This window comes from Ursus americanus, chromosome 2, assembly GCF_024610735.1.
Source record: "Ursus americanus isolate L20-20 chromosome 2, mUrsAme1.1.p, whole genome shotgun sequence".
Taxonomy (NCBI): domain Eukaryota; kingdom Metazoa; phylum Chordata; class Mammalia; order Carnivora; family Ursidae; genus Ursus; species Ursus americanus.
The window spans coordinates 75,667,706-75,693,369 of NC_142128.1; the positions used below are offsets into that span (position 1 = coordinate 75,667,706).

At 46.1% G+C, this 25,664-nt stretch overlaps 1 protein-coding gene across 1 annotated transcript; it reads right to left on the minus strand.

The window, feature by feature from the left end:
- Window positions 1–2,868: 2,868 nt before the first annotated feature.
- On the minus strand, window positions 2,869–20,147 carry IRF6 (interferon regulatory factor 6). The gene is made up of 9 exons (XM_045787824.2): window positions 19,925–20,147; window positions 15,765–15,848; window positions 15,018–15,194; window positions 10,079–10,283; window positions 8,929–9,057; window positions 6,541–6,684; window positions 5,076–5,468; window positions 4,271–4,389; window positions 2,869–3,587 (listed from the first exon to the last, which is right to left on the minus strand). The coding sequence occupies exons 3-9, from the start codon at window positions 15,189–15,191 to the stop codon at window positions 3,363–3,365; spliced, it is 1,389 nt and encodes a 462-aa protein (XP_045643780.1). The 5' UTR covers window positions 15,192–15,194; window positions 15,765–15,848; window positions 19,925–20,147; the 3' UTR covers window positions 2,869–3,362.
- Between the last annotated feature and the right edge of the window lie 5,517 nt (window positions 20,148–25,664).

Here is a 25,664-nt window from a genome sequence, read left to right on the forward strand (position 1 = left end):
AAAGCTCATCTTCTGAGGAAGTGGCCCAAATTTATTGCTACGTGGGCAGGACAGGCAAAGGGAACTGTGGGCTCCTACACTGGAGGTTTCACTCCTGGCTCTACCTTGGTGGTATCTTCAAAAGGTGAAAACAGACAAGTATGGAGTAAAGATAGGGCCAGCCCGGAAGCAGGATCAGCGTGTGGGAGCTCCCAGGCTAACACTGGTCCTTAGCTCAGAGGGAGTCAGAAGCAGAGACTAGAAACTAATTTTAGGATTTTTTCGTTCCCCGTATTTATTTTTATTTTCCCATGGTCATTAGCAGCAAATCTGTGAAATGAAAGACTTATTGAGTTCATTCATTTATTCTAACAAATACAGTTGGACCCTTGAATAACGCAGGTGTTGGGGGGTGCCCCACACAGTAGAAACTCTGAACATAACTTTTAACTCCCCCAAAACTTTACTAATAGCCTACTATTGACCAGAAGCCTTTTCAATAATATAAACAGTACATATTTTTGTTATAGCAACATTATATACGGTATTCTTACAATAATCTAGAGAAAAAGAAAATGCTAAAAAAATCATAAGAAAATACATTTACAGTACTGTACTATATCAAAAAACAATCTGAGGATAAGTGGGCCTGCGCAGTTCAAACCTGTGTTGTTCAAGGATCAGTTCTATTTGAGAATATAGTATGTACCAGGCACTGGCAACAGAGTCCAAGACAAACAGTCCCAACCTTCAGCGAGTTTGTAGTCAACTAGGACACAGATGCTGAGCAATTACAAGGGAATTGATTATTCTGAAAAAGGAAGTATAGGATGATATGGGAACATATACATATAACCAGAGACCTAATTATATGGGGAAGGAACAAGCCCAGATCCAAAATTGCCCTCCCAATTTACCTATAGTGTTTTAACTTTGAGCTAATCCAGTTTGGTGGGGTGGACAGAGAACAAAAAGAAGAGCTAGTGACACCATCTAATTCTCCTTCCACTCTTAAGCAAGGTAGAGGCAAGAACGTAGACCACACAGAGAGTGTGTGGTATAGTCACCAAAGGAGGTAACACTCTCCAAGAAAGAAAGGGAACCTGGTATCTATCTATCCATCAGGACCAGAGAGGGGGCACTGAGGGAGATGAGTGAACAGCACTGCATGCACTCACCCAGCATACTTTTTTTTTTTTTAAAGATGTAGTTATTATTTGAGAGAGAGAGAGAGAAAATGAGTGAGTGTGGGGGGGAAGAGGAAGAAAGAGAATCTCAAGCAGACTCCCCACTAAGCGTGGAGCCCAACATGGGGCTCAGTCTCATCACCCTGAGGTCATGACCTGAGCCAAAATCAGGAGTCTGACACTTAACCACTGAGCCACCCGGGCGCTCCTCTCCCAGCATTCTGAAAACAATAAAAAACATGGAAGAAACTGGGCTCTCTAGTTAAGACTACATAAAACCACTCATCCATTCCTGTGGCATCTTTATAAACTTTTTATTATGGTCACATACTATACTTTGATCCATATTGACCCTTCAGAACACAATCCTCATCACCTTCTGCCAGCTCGTATTATCTGGACCCCCGTACAGATGGAAAGCCTGGCTGTTAGCCTCTCACAGCATAAGGGAAAAGGACCACCCAGATCTAGCAGTTGTCCCCCCAATTTACCTACAGTGGGTTCTTTTTAACTTTGAGCTGTGCAGTTACACACAGAGTTAGCCAGACACCAAAACGAAATCCTTCACGTTACCCCCTCAGCAAAATGACCAAAAAACCACAAAGTTTCTATACCTTGCATGTTTCCTGGTCTCTAGAAACGCAACTCCTGCTCACAGCTGAGCACCTGACATTTACTCGGATTTCTTTTGGTCATACTTCCGTAACAGCAGATCCCACTTCATCCCTTAGAGACCCTAAAACCACAGCTTCGGCATTCTAAATAAGTCCCACTGCCACCTGTAACTGAATTGAGCTTACGGCTTCTGAAGCTACCTGATATTTTGGCTAGCTCAACTTCAGTAGCGAGTAGGGGATGGCCAACTTTAAGCGTAGCACATTAGACATGGGTTTTCTTATAACTGCCTGGCACAGAGAGGCATCAGTATTCAAGAGCATTAGGGGCCTGCTACCAGAGATTAACATCTTGCTTTCCATTTAGGTCTTGGAGTTTAAATTATACTTTTTTTTTTTCTTTTAAGATGGGGGGGTAGGGCAAAAAGATCAGAGACAGAGCAAAAGTTAAGAGATAAGACCAGTCTGTGGCAGCCATAGCTACAATGTTCTACACCACTCTTCACCTGAGTAGTCCACACCCAGCTACCTCCACAAAAAGGGAGACAAGCAGATTTGAGCCAGATGAGCCTTCTGCAGAAGAGCACTGCCCCAACCTCCTTCACCCTGAATACCCCATTTTTTCACTGCAAAACATCCAAATGATAGTAAGACTGTAAAAGTTTCCGAACAAGAAGGAACCGCCCCTTTTTTAGTCAGTTTATCCTAGATGCCCAGCTCACTCCCAGCTCTTCCTCAAAGAAGAAAAAAGAAAAAGAGCTCTGTCCTGTCTGAAAGGTACCACTGAGTCATATACTCCCATCTACCACACATACGGTGTTATTTGAGTGGTGGCAAGGTAAACACCTGACAATCAACTCTGCAGAGTCCCTAGGCCTTCTGTTGACAGATTCCCTTTAGGAGCTCAGTTTATGAGCTTTTACTCCACAGACCAGGTGACTTTCAGACTTTGGCACCTATTTCTATTTAGATATCAAGCTTGTTTCCTAGGCAACCAGCCAGCTCCCCTCCCTCTCACTTACCCCGTCAGGGAGCCAGCTTACTATACTAGCAGAACAGGTCAAACGGAGATCAATCTTGGACAAATCAGTGCTTGAGGGAACTTTAATGAAAGCAAGAAAAAAATGCGGTGCAAGAACAATGCAGAGGGGTTCTGTTCCAGGCAGTTTTGCCTTGTACAAGTAGAATGAAGTCATCAGGTCAGAGTTTTAACTGGCATTATTTCAAGCATTGTTCCAACCCCTTCGTTTTACAATAATGAATCTGAACCCTACAGGTTAAATGACTTGGTGGCTCAAGGTCACACCACTGAAGCAGAGCTGCAGCTAGAACGCTGGTGTCCAAAGTCCCAGGCCAAATCTCCCTCTACTATATTACACTAACATTGGGAGGTTTAAAAAAAGAAAGGGGGAATACAAAGGGTGATTTTTTTCCATAAATTAAATCAACTTGAAAAGCCAGGCATATGTGGAGAATCAGAGGCCACTAACATTGTTAGAAAGAGGAGGTTTAAAAGCTGGTTAAATCTGAATAATAAAAAATACCGGTATGTACAATATTGTAAAAAAGATGGCATTCGTGACTACTGGGCTGGCAGGGCAGGGGGCAGTTGCATGCTGGGGGTGGGCTGCATGGGCTGCCAGCTCTCTTGGGTTTGGAGGATGCGGTACAGCTGCTTCAGTTGAGCAACGATGTTATCTTTGATGTCTGGAGTTGAGATCTGCAGGCGGACACTGCCACTGTCAAAGGACCGTGTAAAATCACCAGAAAACATCTCGTAGATCATCCGAGCGACCACTGGAATGACCTGTTCAGGACACAGAGCACACAGGTATTCACTGAAGAGAAGGGATTTTTAAATAGCAGAAGGGACTCAAGATGATAGAAAAAACTAGTGAGGCCCCAGGGAAGCCCCCAACCCTTATGTCTAGATACAGGGTATGCCTTCTTCTCTCTGGACCATCCTGCTAAGTTTCACTCTAGAATTTGGTTCAAATGAAGGCAGAGAACCTATATGTTTCATTGCATCACATGCCTAAATAAACAGCTGCTTATTTAGTAAGACTTACCCACATTTCATCTGTTGACTATCTTTTCTACAAGTCCAGGGACCAAACCCAAGAGGTCTTGCTGCCACTTACTAAAGTAAGGTTACATTCTTAAAAGCAACTCAAAAGGTTTTTCTAAAAGAACTGGAAAGGATCATATCCTGTTAGGTTTCAGAAAGACTCTAATGTCAGTAAGAGAATGCAAGATAAGGTCTTCACTAAGCCAGTCATCCACTTTGAGGACCCTGTGTGCTCCAGTTTGGTCCTACTTTGATAGGACCTACTTGATTCTTACAATATACAAAGCTTGAGTCCGCTGTTCTATCTGATGGGATTAAAAGGCACACATGCTGATGGATCTTTGCTCAGCACAACCCTAGTCCTAGGGGCTAAAGCACTGGTAAACAGGCAAAGAGTTGTTGATACAGCTTTATAGCCTCACCTGAACCAAGATGAGTTTCCTTTCCAGGGGTTTCCCATCTGGCCATTCTTCCCCAAAGCATAAGTAGATCTCAAATGGTGGCTGCTTCTCTATCTGTCCTTTCTGGTGGGCAATGAGATCTGCAGAGGGTGGAAGAGCAAGTCTGGTGTACTGGGCCATTCCATATCCACTCAGTAAATACCATCTTCTGTGCTGTCCAGTATAGTGGTCACTAGCCACATGTGGCTATTACATTTAAATTAATTAAAATTAAATAGTTCCTTAGTCATATGAGTCACAATTATGTGCTTAATTGCCCCATGTGGTCTATTGTGGACAACACAAATAAAGAACACTTTTATCATGTCAGAGGGTTCTACTGGATATCACTGAACTAGACCTGGGGTTCAAATTATATTATAAAATCCACAGCTCAGTGCTCTCCCTAAATTTGTCTGCTTGAATTTGCCACCCAGATATTTCCCAAATGAGAAGAATGTTTTGCTGATTATGATGAAGCCAACTTCCAAAGTTAAGGTGGCACTGGTGGCATTTGGCGGTAATGACAAGGCTGTCTCCCTCTTCTATCACTAAAGGAGCCATAACCAACCTAAAAATAGTTTCCAAGTACATAGCTTTGGAGTGGAATGCCCTTCTTTGTTGCCCAGGCCACTTTCATTTCCAGAACTAAGGTTCTCTTCTACCTTCACTTCCTCCAGGAGTTTTTTGTTAAGATCTTTGCAGATCCAGGAAAGCGGGTAGGGAAGGTGGAAAACCTACTTCTGGGGAGAAATTCCCAACCACCCACCTTCTGAAAAAGACTTACCACTAAGGAATGTTTCCAGGCAAAATAGTTTGACCTTCTTTTGTCTCTCAATCAGGTTGGGGGCAACAAGCGATGGGGCACATGGCCCAGACCAGTACACCTTGCACTGGCACAGCCTGATGGCATAAATGGCATGACCGCTGACCTCCAGGATCAGTCCTCTGTCCATGACGTCTAGCAGCTTACTGGTGAACAGCTTCTGCTTCTCATTGGTGATATGCTCTGGACCAGGGAACTTGACCTGCTCCAGGCTGACAGGACCAAAGAGCTCCTCTTGGTCAGGCATGGGACCCAGGTCCCCATAGAAGAGCCGGCAGCCCTGGGGGTTGCTCACGGTCATGGTCTGCCCATATTCCTTTCCACGGTACTGAAACTTGATGTCCAGGTCAGTCACTACAAGGTGAGAGAGGACAGTGAGAGTTCTGCTTTAATGCTCTGCCTGTCTATTCCCGAGACTCATGCAAGTCCATCAAGATCAAGCCACCTTTCAACCAGCATTCAGGAAGGTCACTACCAGTTACCCTTCCTGCAACAAAGGAAGACATCAACCTATCCTGTAATATTCACTCAAAAGGCTGCCTTAGAAGCAGACAGCTCAAGGTCCATGTATACTATCTCTGTTTAATCATTACACCCTAAGGGCTAGAATTTCTCCAAGCAAACTTCTGGGTCCGGTCTCCTCATTTATACTGACTGAGTCTTCACATCAGTAGGCATCGGAAGCAGCTAAAAACTAACGTATCTGGTTTGTGTCTCATTTTTGGCTCATTTTTTAAAGAAATCAGAAGAATAAGAAAAAATACCAAGCCATCTTGTCTTTCTGAAAATTACACACATGCACACACTCTGTGGATTTGTTCTAATAATTTACCATAAAAGGACACAGCTCATGGCAAAGTAAATTTTCACTCATCAAGCCTCAATTGAACCCTATAGGTCTTATGAAAGCTATTAGCCTTTTGGACAAAATACCAGCACTCACATCCCCCCCCTCCACCCCATCCCTACTACCACCATGTAGAGTGTGAAAGGGAGATGGGACAGTGACATTGATTCTTCATTGAGATCAATTTGTGTTCAATTCAGAGAGATTTTCTCTCTTCCAAAAGCCCCTCAAAATCCAAAACCTTCTTGATCAAATCCATGGCCATTAATCTTCCTATTCCTCAACTGCCCTTATGCCCAGATCCCCTAGCCAAACTGATTAACCCAGGCTTTCCACCCACCTAAGAGGTGAGTAACCTTGAGCTGCAACTGATCAGAGCATCCCCATGGGCAGGTAGATATGAACTAATGTTTCTTTACTTCTAACCTGATGACTCATTGGCCAGCCAGGAACCAGACACAGAGGCTGCCTATAGGACAGGTAGCTATTCTATACATGGCAAAGAAATGGAGGCAGAAGATGGGGCAGGGAAGGGACTATAATAGGAGCTGAAGACCCAGCTAGAAAGATCCCACTTACTTGGGAGAGAGCTGATCCACAGCTCTGGAGAGCTATAGAAGGGCTGTATAGGTGCCTGGGGTACATCTATTTCCAGAGGTTCAGTTTTGGGCCACACTGCTTCAGGGCTGCAGTTGCCCACACTGGCTGGTGCCATGGGAGAACCTAGAACAGAAAGATGTGCGTGAGCAGGCAGGGGCACCACGTATGTACATCACCTAGCTTGGGGCTTTAAAACCTAACAAGGTCAACAGACAAGAATCAAACACTAGACTATGACTCAGTGTGGCAGCCCATCAATGATTCCCACAACTAACACAATAAGATATAAAGTTCCCCTGCTTCTACTTCCTAATCATATTAGTTCTCCCATAAACTCATAGTTCTGAAAATGTGCATTTTGCTGAAGATTACCAGACATGTGAGTTTTCTCTGGGGTTATATTAGAATAAGCAATAATAAAAGGTTCCCTGTCACAGATTTTCACCCCAGCAATTACAAAGTTGGTTGTCTTCTATAAAATGAACTCAATTGAATTAGCTGATTAGCTCTGAGTGTCTAGAAATTCCATTAAAAACAAACAAATACTTTCACATGCACAAAACATCTGGAAGGATACCCAAAAATCTGAAAGCATCAGTTTCTTCCAGGGAAACCAAAGGGGGGGTTCAGAGACAAAAAGGTAGGAAAACCTTTCAACTGATTACCTTTTTGTACCATTATGAATTTTAAACCATGTAAGACCAATATTTATTCAAAAGTATCCAATTAAAGCTTTTAAGAAAGAAAATGAAATACCCATCCTATTTTCTTGCTATTCTCAAAGTTGGTTCACTCCAAAGTCTACAGATTTCTCTTCCTAGCCTCACCTCTTAGGCATCTATTCTTCAACAATTCTTCTTCCTCTGCCCCAACAGCTCTGAAATCATAGAAGTTAATGTTTCTTTGACCCTTCATGCAAAAGCCTGGTTAAATCTACGTACCCATTTTACTTTTTTGGTTTTTTTTATTTTTAAAGATTTATTTATTTGAGAAAGAGCAAGTGCACAAATGGGGGGAGGGGCAAAGGGAGAGAGAGAGTGAACCCTCAAGCAGAACCCCCTGAGCAGGGAGCCCAACTTGGGGCTCAATCCCAGGACCCTGAGATCATGACATGAGTTGAAATCAAGAGTCGGACACCCAACTGACTGAGCCACCCGAGTACCCCTACTTTTTAAATAGATATCCCACATCTTCCCAAAAAGGATCCAAAGCAACCCATAATATAAGGCCACACAACATTCACTTGAGTAAAACATGAACAGAAATTGGAAATCAGGATCCTGGAAATAGGTCGCATCCTTTTAAGGGGTGAAAATACCAGAATGAGTCAGCCAAGGATTTGGGAAAGGATCTCATATTTCCAGATATCCAACTCAAATCACTAAATGGGAATGTAGCATGTGGCAATATAGACCTGAAGGAGCTCAATGATATTTTTCTTTTAGTTTTTTAAATTTTCAATGACATTTTTCTTAACTCATCACTTGGTTGTAAAGATATAAATGGCAGGTTAAGTGAAGGAGGGCAAGTGGACAGATAATAAGAGTCATTTCCTGATTCTCAAAGGTAAGGGAAATGACCTAAAGTAGGGGACTCCAAAATCCCAAAGGAATCATCTTGATAAATCTTCTAAGTGGCACAAGTTCTTATTTGACCCATAGCAGCCAGATGGAACTAGAAACGCAGTGACGACCTTCTCAACTAGGAGCATTTCAGTGGGCAGATCGAGTGAAGATGCTGAAGAGCACTTCACCTTGTGTTTGAGCACCCTCAGAATGTGCACTGGACAGTCAGTACCTGCTCTGTCCCAGTGACCTTCCAGCCTCTCAACTCATTTTTCCTGGGAGGCTGAATTCAAAGAGTTCATAGAAGAAGCAAGAAGTCTCTTGCAGATAAATTCTACCAAAGCCTAGTATTAAGAGGTGTAGAAACCACAAGTTTCCCATGATCTAGCCTTAGCAGGGCAGACTCTGTTAAGAAAGTGACACAAAATTTATACCAAGGGAAACAGTGGAAGAGTTTACCAATAATTTGTCAAAATAATATCTACACGTGGCCCCGAGGAAATCAGTGAAATTTATAACAACTGACTTGTATGTGGGATTGAGAATGAGTTTGTTTAATTTCTCTGAATTATCTCTTAGATTCAGAAGACGTTCTCTATGCCTGGAAGCCGCCCACTGGGATAACTGGGCCAGCAGAGTTCCCTCGTCTGTGACCCCTACCTGCTAGTAGACCAGCAGCTTGGCCGCAGGGCCTTGTCACTGCTCCCAGTGCAGTAGGGGCTGAGGGGTCACTCAGTAGTTGCCAAGTCAAAGCCCGTTCCATCCTCTTCAATCTTCTCTACCACCTACCACCCCCACTCACCATTGATGTTCAGGAAGGGGAAGGTGTCCTGGATGGGAACATGGTGTTGTGACTGATCAAGCTCATCTTCCTCATCTTCTTCATCTACGTCATTATCCTTCTCATCCCAAGGAGCAGATCCAGTGGATCCTAACCAAGAAACGGACAGAGAAGCCTGCGAGTGAGCCACTAGTGTTGCACTGTCATCCTTGCAGCTGATCCACTGTACAGGCTAGGTACTATTACTGGTAGTACAGAGGCTCCCCTGGGTTCAGTGTGCACCCCTAATGCCCTAGCCCAAAAGAGTGGTAACCTCTGGCTCTACCTCCTCCTACTGAGCTCTAATGTAAGCTCTCTTCCCTTCCCCTACCCAGGAGCTGCAGACCCTATCCCCTTCCCTAGAAATTTCTTAATTCCTACTTTAAACGTCTTGCTACACTTTAGCATCCCTTTTAAGGACTCAAGGACACCAACTTCTCCCCTTTGTAAGCTTAATGTGAGGGCAGCCCTTCCCTCTTGGCAGGGCCTCACTAGATCCATTGGAGGACAAGTCTAAGTTATCTGGCTCTTGGTATTTGCTAAGCATGGGGTAAATAGGAGGATCAGGTGGTATTCTCTTAGAAAAAGTACCCTACAAATTAAATAATCACTCATCCAACATTTACAAAGGGAACTTAATAGCTTTTAAATGTCATGTCAATTGGGTCCTACAATAGTCTTTGAGGTAGGCAGGAAAGATGAGAGCCCAGATTTTACCACTGAAGAAACTGAGGCTCAAAGGTCAAATGACTTGATTCCATGTCCGACAAGGAGCAAAGTGATAAGAGCCAGGTTTGGAACTCAAACCTCCTAAGTTTTAAGTCCTCCATTTTTGAAACCACCCGACCTCTCCGCTCAGTGTTGAGTCCCAAGGGAAGCTCTTTCTACAGTAGGACTCTATACTCCCTCTACTTTCTCATGCTTTAAACAGTCGGGCTAGTAACTATTCCCCTAAGTGAACAAGAAGATTTTGCTGACTTTATATCTTTGGGTCTCTGGGTCCTTCCTAGGGAAAGGCTTTCTTGCTTTGTAACTAAACTTTGTAAGCAATGTTCAAGTCAATTCTCTCTTTAAGAGTCCAGCCCAGAACCTGGCTTACTGTCCACCTGTTCCGCCAGCAGCTGGGGCTCACCTGGGTTAATGATCGATCCCTGAGGCTGGGGGATGTCACACACTTGATATATCTTCACTGGGTTCATAGGTACTTCCTTGGTGCCATCGTACATCAGGTTGAATTCCCTGCTCTTGTTGAGAGCACAGCGGAGCTGGGCCTTCCATTTAGCTGGGTCAGGGTCATCCACCCCTTCCTGGTACTTCCCTGTCTCCACAGCCCAGGCCTGAGGAACAGGAAACCGCAGTGAATGCCTGCTGTTGCCCAGGAACACTGCCAAGTGTGCTCACCCTCTCTCATATACACATGCACATGACATCCCCCTTTTCTGCATCAAACACAATGTCCTGAAGAAAGCATTGAAGTCTGAGATGATGTTAGCAGTGGGGGAGAGTGGATATCCCGTGAGCATCTGCCTGACTGCCCTGCCATCCCAACCCCACTTACAGAGCCTGCAGCAGGAAGCACCACCCTCAGGACCAGGCCAGGCAGGGCCCGAGGGAAATTAACCCATATGCAAACACGATCTTTCTGAGAGGAGGAGCCTTATCTCAACTGTTGGTGCCAGCACCACCTGTCAAGAGTGGCTATAATAAGGGTTGAAAATAAAGAAAAGTCTGGAAAAAAGACAGTTCACCCTTGAACAATACAGGGGTCAGGAATACTGACCCCCTGTACTGTCAAAAATCCACATATTTTTGACTCCCCAAAACTTAACTATCTTACTGTTAACAGTTGATTAACACATATTTTGTATATTATAGACTACATTCTTACAATAAAGTAAGCCAGAGAAAAGAAAATTCTATTAGGAAAATCATAAGGAAGAGAAAATATAATTTATATTACTGTATTTATTGAAAAAAAAATCTGCACATAAGTGGACTGGTGCAGGGGTGCCTGGCTGGCTCAGTCAGAAAAGCATGCAGCTCTTGATCTCCAGATTGTGAGTTCAGGTATAGAGATTATTTAAATAAATAAATAAACTTAAAATAAATAAATAAGTAGACCTGTGTAGTTTCAACTCATGTTGCCCAGGCGTCCACTGTATACACCAAAATGCTAAGGGTAACTTTGGATAGCAGGATTTCAGGTAAAATTTTTTTTGGCTTGTTTTTCACATTAATTACTTACATAATAAGACAAAGGGAGACGGCATGTGATATGAAGAGTTTGGCCTTGGCGTTCCCTCCCCCTACATTCTTCAATCTGATGCATAAATAATTGTAGAAAACACGTGCCTGGAGGAGGGCAAGGCAGCATAGTCTGGGAGTTCAACTGGAGGTGGAGGGCCTCATTCAGCTGGCCCCATGTCCGAGGAAACCCCATCCCCTGCCCTTCCCTAGTTCCTCAAAGTCCCACTTCATTGGAAATACTTCGCTGCAAACACCAGCGGCTGGCGGCATGAGCTAAAACCACTTTGGCTCCTCCTCTCTGGTTTTCAGTTTCTGGGTCCAAAGGCATGTATGTTTCTGCTCACGGGATATCCACTCTCCCCCACTGCTAACATCATCTCAGACTTCAATGCTTTCTTCAGGACGTTGTGTTTGATGCAGAAAAGGGGGATGTCATTAGCAGAGTCCTCGAGACCAGGAAGTATACCCCAGCTTGTTCAAGCAGACAGGGCATGTGTCCAGTCCCGACTCCCTGCCTCTGCTTCTGACCTCAAGCTGAAATGGAAATTTTCTGCCCCATCCTTTGAGATCTCTATCTCCCTCAGTCACTCCCCCCCCACCCCCAGAGCCTGATGATCATGAGGAAGCGTCTTCCAATACAAATTTAAATCCTTCTCTTCTAGAGAAGGGCCATATGCACCCCAATGTTCATAGCAGCATTGTCCACAACAGCTAAATTGTGGAAGGAACCGAGATGCCCTTCAATAGACGAATGGATAAAGAAGATGTAGTCCATATATACAATGGAATATTACTCAGCCATCAGAAAGAACGACTACCCAACATTTGCAGCAACATGGACAGGACTGGAGGAAATTATGCTAAGTGAAATAAGTCAAGCAGAGAAAGACAATTATCATATGGTTTCACTCATTTGTGGAACATAAGGAATAGCAGGGAGATTGGTAGAAGGAAGGGAAGAGTGAAGGGGAGGTAAACAGAAGGGGGAATGAACCACGAGAGACTATGGACTCTGGGAAACAAACTGAGGGCTTCAGAGGGGAGGAGGGTGGGGGATTGGGCTAGGCCGGTGATGGGTGTTAAGGAGGGCACGTACTTCATGGAGCACTGGGTGTTATACGCAAACAATGAATCATGGAACACTACATCAAAAACTAATGATGTACTGTATGGTGACTAACATAATAAAAAATCAAAAAAAAAAAATCCTTCTCTTCTAATTCAGGCTCACTTCTTAGACTTGGGGGCACCTGCATTCATTTTGCAGTACAGAATGAAGAGGTCAGACAAAGTGGTGCTGCCCGAGGTGGCTGTGCTGGCACCATTCCATCCAGCTCCCTACAGGGGATTTCAATGTCATTGGTCTGCAGTATCTGAAAAGCACATATCCAGTTGTGCCTGGTGGTACCTGACTGCTACCTCACCACATTTTCCCTTCCGTTTATTTGATCCCCTGTGCCCACTCCCACGCTGGCCCCACCCAGCTGGCTTGGGCTGTGCTGACTTTGGCACAGGTCGACATATTTCTGTGGCTCCCTAAATCCCTGCCCCTCCGTGGAGAGCAGCCAGACTAAGCCAGAACCACAGCCCCAGCCTTCTTGCTCACAACACAGCCATTCCTTCTCAGGGCCTACTCCGATGGTGCAGCAGAGGGTGGTACCCACCACTTGGCAATCACTGCGATTTATGAACGTGACTTACTCAAACCCATTCTGAGTCTTGCTTCTGACACTCAGGTCACTATGCAGGTCCCTTCTTCTCTTCCAGAAATGGAAGTAACCGCTGCATTTTAATGGCAATTCATGAGTCCCTCCCCACACATTATTTCACTCAATTCTCACGACAATCCTGCGAGTCAGGCAAGACTGGTTTCATCCCCATTTTAATGAATGGGAAGCTGAAGCCCAAAGAGATGATATGACTTGCTCAAGAGCATACATGCAATTGATAGTAGTAGGATTTGAAACCAGCTCTTCTAATTCCTGGTCAGAAAGGGGTATATGGTAATGGGGGAGCAGAGAGGCTCGGGTTCAAATCCTGACCACACCCCTTATTGGCTGCATGATTTCGGCAAGTTATTTGGCTCCTCGGAGACTCGGCCTCTGCATCTACAACATGAGAGTAATACCTCCCTTACAGAGTTGCTGAGAATTAAATGAGATAATGGACATGGGATACAGAGCAGGCACCCATTTAATGCTACTGCCCCCCCTTCCTGCCCCCACATATCCTGCCCAAGGCTTGTCAGAGCTTGAGATCTGTGAAAGCACCCTCACTCTTCACCTGACTTCCACGGCCCTCCTGCAGCATTCTGCAACCAGAGATACAGATATAAATAAGACAAGCTTCCTGCAGCCACCTTTTTCTCAAGCCCTACGCATGCAGATAACTCTCATGAGTGAGGCTTTCAGGAATCAGCCCCAGCCACCAGCGGCAAATCCAGATTCAGACCAAGGCCATGACCAGAGGCTAGCTGGGCTAGGGCTGGGCTGGTTTACAGACGTTTTCCCTAGCACTTTTTAAATTAAAAGTGCTCATTTACTTTCTTTCTAAGTACTCTCAGGCCAATTTTCCCTCTACCTCTTGTATCAATATCTGATATAACCGAGTTGGGTGGGAAACACCTCTAGGACGGCTCTCCTTGGAGGGGTGAGCCAACCTCTTCTGATCCAATCTCAGCAAGAGCCCAGGGCATCAGTCTTGAGAGACCCAGGGTAGGGACTGGATTTCATTATGACTTCCAGCTTATAAAGGGAAAGAGGGCTAAACTCACTTCTCCGTGTCTCAGGGATGCAGAAACGAAAGCAACTCATGAGATGGAAGGCTGACCAGCACAGAGACGTTGGTCTGAAGCAGAGGCACAGGGGCCAGAGTTAAAAACCACATAACACCCCTCCCCATGACCAGCTTCTCACCTACTTCTGTCTTCGGCCAAGCTTTGGCTTCACTACATTTTGTAAAATGCCATGTGATTAAATCTTTTTTTTTTTTAAAGATTTTATTTATTTATTTGACAGAGATAGAGACAGCCAGCGAGAGAGGGAACACAAGCAGGGGGTGTGGGAGCGGAAGAAGCAGGCTCCCAGCAGAAGAGCCTGATGTGGGGCTCGATCCCAGAACGCCAGGATCACGCCCTGAGCCAAAGGCAGACGCTTAACGACTACGCCACCCAGGCGCCCCCATGCGATTAAATCTTGCTTTAAGTAAATAATTCTCACATCAGAGCTCTTTTTTATTTAAGAAAACATACTTGTGGAATAAAAACTTGTACTAAATGACTATTAATTTTTAAGCAGAGGTTATGGATGGGGCAAGATATTTTAATATCAAAAGAAAACCTTGCAGAGGGCCCTCTACACCCACTGTACAGGCAATGTTAGGAGCCTGCTAACACTCAGTAGTTCTGTCCTGGTCTGGAGAGTCATTCCCAGGCCCAAGCACCTCTCTTCATAGCAAGAGCCCTGAGTGAATGAAGAGCAAGAGTCATTTGCTGACCCTTGGGAGCTTCTGGAACAACCACACCAATACAGTCATTTGCAGTTTAGCCAACTGCACCTGGGATCTTTGGGGATGTGAGTTGAGTACCTGCAACCAATGGGAAAGAATAAACAGCCTCATAGACATGCCCTAGCAAGAGAAATTACTATGCCTAAGTTTGGGTACCCCCTTCATAAACATTCTCTCTGATGCATCAGCATTTTGGATCTAGCGTATTCCTCATGCCAAAATAGAAAACAGAACAAAACAACAACAACCAAAAAACCCAGAGAGCCCCGACAGAACTGGAAAACATTTTAAGTCAGATGGTGGAAGAAGTCCTTTACCTTGAAAATGGTATTTTCCTCCTCTTGTTGGGGGCTATGCCGGGTGGCATGTTTCCAGGGAATCTGGAAGCGTTTGGAGTCCCTGTGTAGCCAGATGAGCCCGGGGTACAGGCCACTATCCACCTGGGCCACCAGCCAGGGCTTCAGCCGAACTCTGCGGGGGTGGAGGGCCATGATCTGGGGGATTGGGGGGGAGGGTAAAGAGTAGGGAGAGCAGGAGAATTAGGCCAGCTTCTGGGAACTTTTCCCAGCCACTGTTCCCGTATGATAGAGCTACAGTTTCATTAGATTACAGCAAAGAAACTAAATATGGGAATAAACTGTGCCAGGTGGGGAAGAAAAGAAAAGAGGTTAAAAGGTTCTTTTGATTCTTATTCCCAAGCCATTTATACTTCATGTTCTAGCCAAATCAGACTTATCATGTAAGTAGATCACATTTCTTCTGTTTAAATCCTGAAGCAGGAAAAAAAAAAAAAAAGATGACGTCATCCCTGCTGGAACACAGTTCTTCCTGAAGAACCAAGGGCTTTGGAAGAGAAGTGAAATTGCTCTTTTCAATCTCATCTCAGGAGACGGGAGAAAAAAAAGTTATGGAAACAGCAAAGATAGGGGCAAGAATTTGAAGCACACTTTCTTTTTAGACAAGACAACCAAAGGTGATCGAGAATATTTTAGTAAGAAATGACGCCATCGTGGTGAGAGAGGAGGAGGCAAGGGGTGGGTCCTGGTTCCAAAGTCCTCACTTACAGAGATGAGCAGGCAGTGTATCCGCGGGGATCCGAAGAGCTGGGCCTCGAGTCAGCGTTCCTTTCTCTGGGCCAGCCAAAGACTCTGTACCAAGAAAAACGGGTCTTGAGTTGGTTATCCACAGGACAATCCAGTGGCTGGAAGGAGACTTGGGAACATGGGAGACAAAGGCTCGAAGGACCCTTCTTGCACCTGAGTCTAGAAAAGTCCAGGAGCCCAAGAATAATCAAACGCTATAGCTCCTCACCCTAGACTGCTAAAAACAATCATAAGACAAGCTCTGCTCATAAGGCCTCCTCCGCCTGGGTCTGTTTACCTCCCCCCAGAGGCTACAGCGAACTCATTGGTTGCACGAGCCGGCCTGGGTAAAGTCTGCAATTGATTCTCATAAAAATACACGCGCATAGCAGATAACATCTGGCAACAGCCAGCACTCACAGCAGGAAACAGAGGCCTGCCCAGACTGGGTGCCTTTAGGAAAAACTGGTCATTAGAGAATTGTTTGCCTGGGATGTTGTGTTTAGATTTTTTTTGGTGTGATCCTTTTACTTTGTTTTTACTTAAGATGAGGCCTGCAAAATCTCATCTGCTCAACAAATACGTGTTTATCAGCTACTGCGTGTCCAGCACTATGTCGTTGAGAAAGCACATCGTTTTCCATCAGACTCCCCGAAGAAATCCACACTGGAACTGCTCAAGCCCCACAATGGCCTGAGGAAAGGAAGATAAATAAGTCACCTTCCCACCCAGGAAGGTCCCCACCTGGATCACGCTTCAGAAACCAAACCAGTTGAGTCAGCTGAAGGCTCCCACTCAGAGGAGCTTAGCTGAGGGGGTGGCCCCTAACACCACTTCCTTCCCCAGCCAGACTCCCAACAAACAGGGAAAACCCAAACCCAACTCAGCTTCTGGCACTTTAAGAGCAAGGCAGAACCTGCTCTCACCTGAGCCTTCTGACCCAATTAACAAGTCCTGCAACTGAAACCTTCCCCCTGGGAGCACAGCTCACAGTGGGCAGGTGAGGTTGGCATGCACTATTCAACTGTCCCCCCACCTCACCCCCACCCCTATGTTCTGGCCTTGTTTAGGTTGTTTTGTAGGGCAGCAAGTCAAGCCATCAAACCAGGGGGAAAACATATACCTTATAAGGAGGGGAGAATGCATACTCTCCTAAGGGCAAGTTCTACCTTCTTCTTCTCAGTCCCAGCCTACTGCAAAGGGGATGGAGCAAGGGAAGAGTGAATAGGGAAATGGGCAGCACATAGGTCAGCCTCGTCAGGGACTTTTGAGAATTTCTATTGCAGTACCTGTAAGTCTGTGTCTACGCTTGCCAAACATGTGAGATCCAGTTCTTGACGGACCACAGACTTTGAAGAAAAGGGCTTATCTTAGTTGATCGACAGCTCATCAAGAAAAAATTAAAGCAACCAAGGCAACACAGGGAACTGCACATAGTGATAGGGAAGGAGAAGCAATCTCATAGAGATTGATCGTTAAGATCTAGAGTCTTGGGTTCTCAGCAATCTCTCAAGATGGCACTACACATGAGCAACCCCGCCCTAGCCTGCCTTCCTCCATGCCCCACCTGCACCGCTGCTAACCCTCTCCAACCTCCCGAAAGTCTGCCAAGATCTCCCCTATCTGCCACCCAGTAACTAGGGCTCTAAAAACTGGCAGAGAGGGAAAAGTTGGAAGCAACCAAAATAACAGAGGAAAATGGCTAATTACATATTCATAGGCTGCCCTATTAAGCAACCATTAACCACGGGGTGTCTGAAGAATTTTTATTGGATTTAGGGAAATGTTTACAACATGAAGTTAAGGGAGAAAATACAGCATACAGTGTTGATTCAGTAGTGGTATCTCCATCCTGTAACAGAGCGTGCACTTGCCTTGCAATAAAAGGAATAAAAAAAGGAAAAGCAATAATACACCAGTGTAACAAGACATCCATAATGGTGACCTGGTGATAGGATTATGGGTGAATTTTATACTTGTCTATATACTTTTGTATATGATTCACATTTTCCTACAATATGTTTCAATTTATAATAAAATGAAAAAACAAAACCAAAACCAAAAACGGGGCTCCTGGGTGGCTCAGTCGGTTAAGCATCTGCCTTCAGCTCAGGTCATGATCCCAGGGTCCTGGGATCGAGCCCCACATAGGGCTCTCTGCTCAGTGGGAAGCCTGCTTCTCCCTTTGCCTGCTGCTCCCCCTGCTTGTGCTCGCTCACACACTCTCTCTCTCAGTCAAATAAACAAACAAATTTTTTTTAAAAAGGAAAAAAACCCTACAAGTAGTATTTTTTTAAACACAGGAAGCTAAGATCTTTCTTGGCCATTGGAAGGTATAAAAGATGATGACCTTCAGCTGCTGAGACCATGATACCAACGATACTTTATACCTACATAGGCTTCACAGTATTTTACATGCACTTTTATTTAACATGTTTGATTTCATCCTCATGATCTGGAAGTAGTACTATTGTCATCCCCATTTTATAGCTGGGTTAACTGAGACACAGAAAAGTGCTTCATCTGGGGCTGGGACCCAACACTCCTGAGTCGGAGTACGCCATAGTACTGAATCCTGCCCCAATACCCTGCCTTCCAAGTCCCTCCTTCTGCACACTCACAGTGTAAACCAAAATATTGACAAGATCCCAGCAGCATGAAGGGCCAAGGATGTGGTTAGGGAGGAGACTCCATGATATCCACCCCCAAATACACCTAAATCAGAGTTCTTTTTCAAAACACTCACATCACCCAAATCTCAATGCCCACAGAAACTTAGCCTAGCTGAACTCAGCCCTGGTATCTCTAGCTGCCATCACAGTGAAATTCAAGGCCTGTGTCTCCAACAGGTATTTACCCCGCCAAAGAACAAAGATGCTAACCCATCCTCTCCCCTCACACTGGGCATTGAGCAGGGATACTTTCAACCCCCCCAAGGTGCTGACTGTCCTCTCTCACACACCCATTCCAGGGAGCAGGTCCTCTATAAACACCCCCACTGCCACCTCTGCAGCCCCTGCCCAGACTAGTTTCCAGGGGCACCACTACCTCAAAGCCAAGGTTTGGAGATTGGGCTGCCAATGGTTTGGCTTAGAGTAAAACACACTTGCCAGGTAGTCCTGCTTTTTCCCCTCCCTTGGAGGGAACTAAAGGCCATCTTGCAAGTTCCCCAATCTTTCCTCCATTTAGTTTAGCCCTGCTTACGGGTAAATTCTATGCCTCTCGCCATAATTCCCATGCCCTTCCTCCCTGCTGGATTGGAGTTGGGGGCTGGTGAGAGGGAGCTACAGGGTACTGGGTGCTTCTGTCAGGCATTATGCACACATCTAACCCTAAACTACTCTCCTGGGTCAGCACCAGCCTTCACCAACTCCTACTCAAGCACCTTCTCCCTCTCCCTTCCCTGGATTCCACTTTTGACATCCACTAGGAAAGCAGGGTTAGGACAGAGACGACCCTTTTACTACAAAGCAGGCTCCCTGTAAAGAGTGGCACCCCAGGCCTCCTTTCCAGTCAGGCCTGGGAGACTTTCCCCATTATTCCACACCCACCCTCCATCCCCTTCAGGCGAAGAGGGCCTCACCCCCCCCGGAGCAACCACACCCAGCGCCACCCTCCCGAACACCAAGCTTGGCTACTTGGAGATCCATGGGTGTCTCCGAGGCCCCAGATAGGGGCCTGACTGCTAAACAAATTCAAGGAGAAAAAACAAACTGGCTAGAGCTCCTGGCCGCCCTATCGCCGTTTCCCCAAACACCCACCAGGACCAAAGGCCCGCGGCCTGGGAAATCCCCTTTGGGACACAGGGGCCAGCGGCCCAGCGAGCTGGTAAGACCGGAGGGGTGGAGGCGCCGCCGCTCTATCCTATGGTGGGTGGGCAGGGGCCGAGAGCGGCACACTCCGGTAGGGCAGGGGGGGAAAGAGAATAGAGAGAAGTGTGGGCTCGGGAGGGGCCCCGCGCTCCGGGGCCAGGACCGCCCAGAAGCTACCTAAAGCAGGGCGACAGGCACCCAGCCCCAGAAGGTCTCCCCAAACAAACAGATGTTCTCAAGCAAGGTTCATAACCGCACAAACTCAGGGGCGGGTGTGTCCCCAACCCCCCACCCCCTTCCAAAGCTAATGTTCAGAAGTTAGCGACTCACCTTTTCTCAATCCGGCGACCAGAAGCAGACGTCCCTCCGAACCACGTCCCCAGTTAAGATCACCCACCGCCACCGCTTTCCTTGACCGGCTGGGCAAGCAACACCGGGCTTTGCGCAGGTAGAGTCTTCGAGCTCCGCTCCCAGTCCCGCACTAGCCCTTACCTGCCCGACTCAGGTGCGCCGAACTCACGTCAGCGCCTCGCCCTGCGACGCCGCAGCCCCCTCTGCCGTCCGGCCACGCCTCCCAGGTATGGCCACGCCCCCTCGCGTTCAGGATTGGCGGGTTACGAGAAATAGGATACTGTGTTCCCGGGCGCCCCAGCGCCGCCCAGCCCCTCTCCCACCTCACTCTCCGGCTTCTAACCCCGGCACAGAAAATTCCCAGACTCGCGTCCGGACCTCATACCTCGGGGCTGGTGGTCTTGGAAACACGGAGGTCAGATCTAAAGTGGAGAAGGTGCCTCCCCTTTCCTCTTGTCCCATAGTTACCCTGTGGTTTGGAGACAGTTTACCACAAATAAGGGTTGAAGAGATTCTGGGCTGGCCCTATTACCTGTGGGCCTGCGTAAGTGAGTGGCATATGGAGAAGGGACTCAGGACACTTAGTGGAATTCTGCCTTTATTCTGCCTCTGACCTGAGTAACTGTAAGTTACTTGGCTTCTTGGTTTCACTTTTCTCGTCTTTTCAAGGAGAATAATATTTGCTGCCTTTTCCAGTCACTATCTGGTAATGATTAAAAGCATGGGCCCCGGAGCTATTAGGATTCAAACCCCAACTCCATCAGTTACTACAGACTTGGAAAAGTTTCTTAAGCTCTCTGGGCCTCAGTTTCTTATTCATACAACAAGGTTAATAATAGTACCCACCTCAAATGGGTGTTGTGGGCGTTCAATAAATTGTTTCCTAAAAAGCATTTGAAGCAGTACTTTGGCACTTACTGAGGGATACATAAATACTTGAAATTTTTGTGTAAGGATAAGAAGTATATACACCTCACAGAATGAGGCGACATCTCCTGTTATTACCTGAAATTCAGGGCCGATATGTCCCCTAACAGGTGTTTGATGAGAGTCCCCTCTCCTTTCCCACCAGAGTGAACCCCAGTCCTTACAGAGTACATGCTTACAGTGAGCTCTGTACCAGTTCATGAGACCCTGAGGCACTGAGCTGGCACAGGTAGGAAGGGGCTTAAGCAAGATACTTAGGTTTTGGAGTTTAAAGCAATGAGTCAGAGACCATGAAGGAGTAGCGTTATGGCTGAATTGTGTCCCTCCCTAAATTTGGATGTTGAAGTCCTACAGCCCCCAATACCTCAGAATGTGACCTTAGTTGGACATAGAGTCTTGAGAGAGGTGATCCAGCTAAAATGAGGTCATTAGGGTGAGCCCTAATCAACTAGGGTGTCCTTATTAAAGGACTGGTGTCCTTTTTAAAAAAAAGGGAAATTTGGACAAAGAGGCAGACAGACACAGAGGGAAGATGATGTGAAGAGACACAGGGAAAAGACAACCATCTACAAGCCAAGGAGAGAGGCCTGGAACAGACCCTTCCCTCAGAGCCCTCAGAAGGATCCAACCTTATTGACACCTTGATTTTGGACTTCCAGGCTGCAGAATTGTGAAACAAGACATTTCTGTTGCTTAAGCTACCCACACTGTGGCACTTAGTTCCATTGGCCCCAGCAGACTAATACAGATGTGTTGGAGAACTCCAGATTGGTAATCATGTGGACCTGATTCCTGGTGCCAGTTCAGCTTAGGGACATATCCAGCAAATGGGAAGATAGCAAGTCCCCAAGCCTGACTTAGGCAGCTTCTGGCTCAGCCACTGCTGGTGGGGAACATCAACACAGCCTGCTCTTTACTATGATGAGCTCACTGGACAAGCAGCATCTCCTATTTGGCTCAGGGCTTGGCTCTTGAGACCAAGCAAACCGTCCACTGCAGGTATGTGTGAGGGGTGGGGGGAAGACTACCAGGAAAGCGTTATTTTAAGGGGAGCCAAAAGCCCTATGTCATACAAACAGGAGCCCACACACAGGCATTCATGTGTGCACTGGCAGAAATCCTCATAACTAAGGTGATTTCTTAAAGATTTTCTTTAGAAGACACATACTTTAAAATCAGAAAATCCAAGCCCTTCTAATCCTCTAGTCTGAGGGCAAAACTGACTTAGAGATGTTTGTTGGACCCACACAGTATTTCAAACACCAGTAGATTTCACATAAGCATCCAGATTTTCAGTATCTCTTGAAGAGTCAAATGCTGCGGACAGCCTGGCTCAGCAGTTCCATCCGACACCAGCTGCTCATTTAGACGGAATCCACGTGTTAAATCCAGGACACCCCCACCCTATTGGGTTCACTCATTTACTTTAATTACCTGACCCTGTAGGCATATGAGTTTGCAACTTCTAGTCCATATTCCCCCTTTTCATAGAGGAGAAAACTGAGGTCCAAGGAGGTCAAGTGATTTGCTCCAGGTCATGTAGCAAATTAGACACAAAGCCAAGACTAGCACCCAAACCCTTCCACTTGGGCTCTGCTCAGCATCCCAACCAGAGTCTATTCTGACTGGTGCTGCACTGGTTGTTAATTTTCTTTTTTTTTTTTTTAAGATTTTATTTATTTATTTGACAGAGAGAGACAGCGAGAGAGGGAACACAAGCAAGGGGAGTGTGAGAGGGAGAAGCAGGCTTTCCACCGAGCAGGGAGTCTGATGTGGGGCTCGATCCCAGGACCCTGGGATCATGACCTGAGCTGAAGGCAGACGCTTAACGGCTGAGCCGCCCAGGCACCCCTGTTAATTTTTTTTTTAATCACCCATGTATCTAGGCACTGTTGATACTATGGTGAAGAAAACAAAGTCCCAACTCTGGGGTCACTCTACTGAAGAGTCGACGAAAGGAGATGAAGCAGGAGGAGTTAAGGTGGAGATCAGGAAGAAATTCCGGGCTCTTCAAATGACGAGATCTGGCAATAGGCCACCCTGAAGTCTTCTTTTGCTTGAGATACAAGCTCATCTGCTTGGTCTGGGGAATAAGAACGTCTTGTGAGCCCCTCCAAAGGCTCGGGAGAAATCAGTTCTGTGTTCTCAAAAGAGCATTCTTAAGATTCAGAGATCCCCAATGTGGCGTGGGCCTGTGATATTCCCATTGTTTTGCCTTCCATCCCCGATCAGGTAAGGCATTGCTGACTCACTTGTGAGTCTGAGTTTCAGGCAGTGAGATGTGCATTTCAACACAGGGGCATTGATTTATGGCTACAAGGAATCTGGGAATTCCTCTCTCCTGCTTCCAGGCAGCTCCTACTTTGTGAGGACGGGTCTCTTTCACCACCCACAGGCTTTAATCTCTACAGTATCAATCATATGACAATAAAGCTATGTGACCCAAATCCCACTTGTCTTGGCAGTCAGAGGGTGTGGCAACTGGGACTGCTCCCAGTGGTTCAGTACAGTGGAGAACTTAGTGTCCCTCGTGTCAGTAATAGCACTAGACTGGGCTCCTTGTTGGTGGGGCTGTGGAAGAGGCTGAACAGTCCGATTCTGTGCTCTCTCAGAGGAACTCAGACCCCATCCAGCCTTCTAGAAGGCATTTTGGAGCCCATCATGACTGCCGTAAATCCTACCTTGATTTAAATCTGGCTCCATCCATGTGTTTCAAGGTCCTGGGGCTATAGATGAGCTTAACGCTTTGCCGACACTGCAGCCTGAACTGTTGCTCTTCCTCTGTCCCCTTCTCCCCTATAAAGGCATCCCAGAGTGTGGCCCAAATTTGAGGCTCATTGAGATTTCTACAGTGAAAGGGGCAGCAGAAATAAATTGATAAATGGATCTCACTTTCCACCCAGGCAATGAAACCGACTTCAGTTTGGGACTTTAGGTGAATTCCCCACTGAAGTGTTTAGAATTATTACTTTCTGACTCTCTTTTTATCCTTGAACCCAGCACTAGAAAGTGTTCTCAAAGAAGCAGCTTTCTTTATCCCAAACTTGGATCTATAGGGAGGAGGCAGAGGGGGGAAGACAAGGCCCAGTAAATCTCTTAGAAGTAAGCTGTCTCCCTGGGGTCCTCCCATCATTCTTTCTCCCCTTCAGTGCAAATCCCAGAGTCCACTTCCACCTGCCCTGGCGAAAGAAGCTTCCATTGGCCCTGCAGACAAAAGAGCTAAATAAGAAACCACCATGAATGTGAAGACTCACAGTGCTGATTTTAAATATGTGGCCCTGTCAGGACAGAGCGGTGTCCCGATTTTGACTCCCTGGTCAGCACCAAACAATATATCCTGTGATTATATGCTGCTGTCAAAGGAGATTGTGGATATGAAAGCTTTCCAAAATTGGTCAAGTGCGGATGGGAGGGATCATCTCTGCGGTTATCTGCTCTTTGTTTTCTTGTGTAAATCATTCTCTGGCCCTAGTTAAGTCCTTGAGGGCAGCAAGGCACAGGCCAGACAGGAACTCTTGTGAGCCAGAAGCTGCTAGCACAGGTCAGGCTCAGGGTAAGCTACGTGAGCACTGGACATGTGTTGACTTCAGAAAAATGAATTATACAGAATCTTATGGAGGACAGCGTGGTTAAGACATTGGACTTCTGTCCAGTAGGACTGATTGACCAAGTGTGTTTATCTCTTTTCCCTCCTCCGATCATTCTAGTACAACCACAAGGTTAAGAGAGGACAAAAAGCATGGGAAGGGGGATGAGAAGGGATGAAAGATTCCAACAGAAATATTAGGAGATGAAATATTATTTCAACAAAAATAGGGAGTAGGGACAGCTGATGTTTTGGTTATAAAGCTTTCAGTGCTCTTTAATTTTTAAAGCAGATAAATGTAATATTTAAGAAAGATATTATCATCACAGACTTTCAAAGACAAAAGAAAAAGCACATGGGAGCCTGGAGACTTGAGTATTAGACCTTTCTTTGGCATTCCGTGACTGCCAAGCTTGTTGCTGCTACTATCTGAGCCTGAGCCCCTCATTGGAAGGAGCTAAACAAATTCTGCAATCACCTTCCAGTTCTAACAATTCCTAGTTCAGTGATTAAATTCCAGAGGCAACACCAATGGCCTCAGAAAACCAACCTATGCTTTGGAATTTGTCAAAACTTGTCTCGAATTTCCCTTTTCTTGGTTTCTAGCTGTGTGAACTAGCTGGACCTCAGCTTACTCATCTCCTGCATGAGGATACTGGCTGTTTCACCGGACGGGCAAGAAGAACAAATTAAATAAATAAAACAATAAAAGGCCGATGCAAATGTTATTTTTCTCCACCGTCCTTAGGCAAGGATCTGGCGCAGTTCTGGGCACCAGGCATTCGCTTAATATAAACCTGGAGAATTCAGAAATGAGCTACTATATATTTATTCTTGGGGCAGGGAGGATAGGAAGCAAAACATTTCATTTCTGCTGATTGGATTAGGAGCCAGGTCCAAGTGTAGATCTCAGAGCCTAGGGAATAATTCCTTTGAGGAGATGTAGCTAGGGAAAGGGCGGACGAGGGAGGTTATAAATGTGAGGTTCTTTGACCAAGCAGCCACCCCACCTTGCACCCCACCACCCCTCCAGTGTGGAACTTTCTCTTAACACAGTCCACACACCCAGCCTCAACCTAGATCAGCCTCCTATCCATTACTCGGTGGTTCTGCAGGAAAGCTGAAGATGACATCCACAGGGATTTCCTTGAGCTCCAAGGGGAGCTCTTGAGGGGCTCTGGACTGGCACACTCATTTCCACACTAC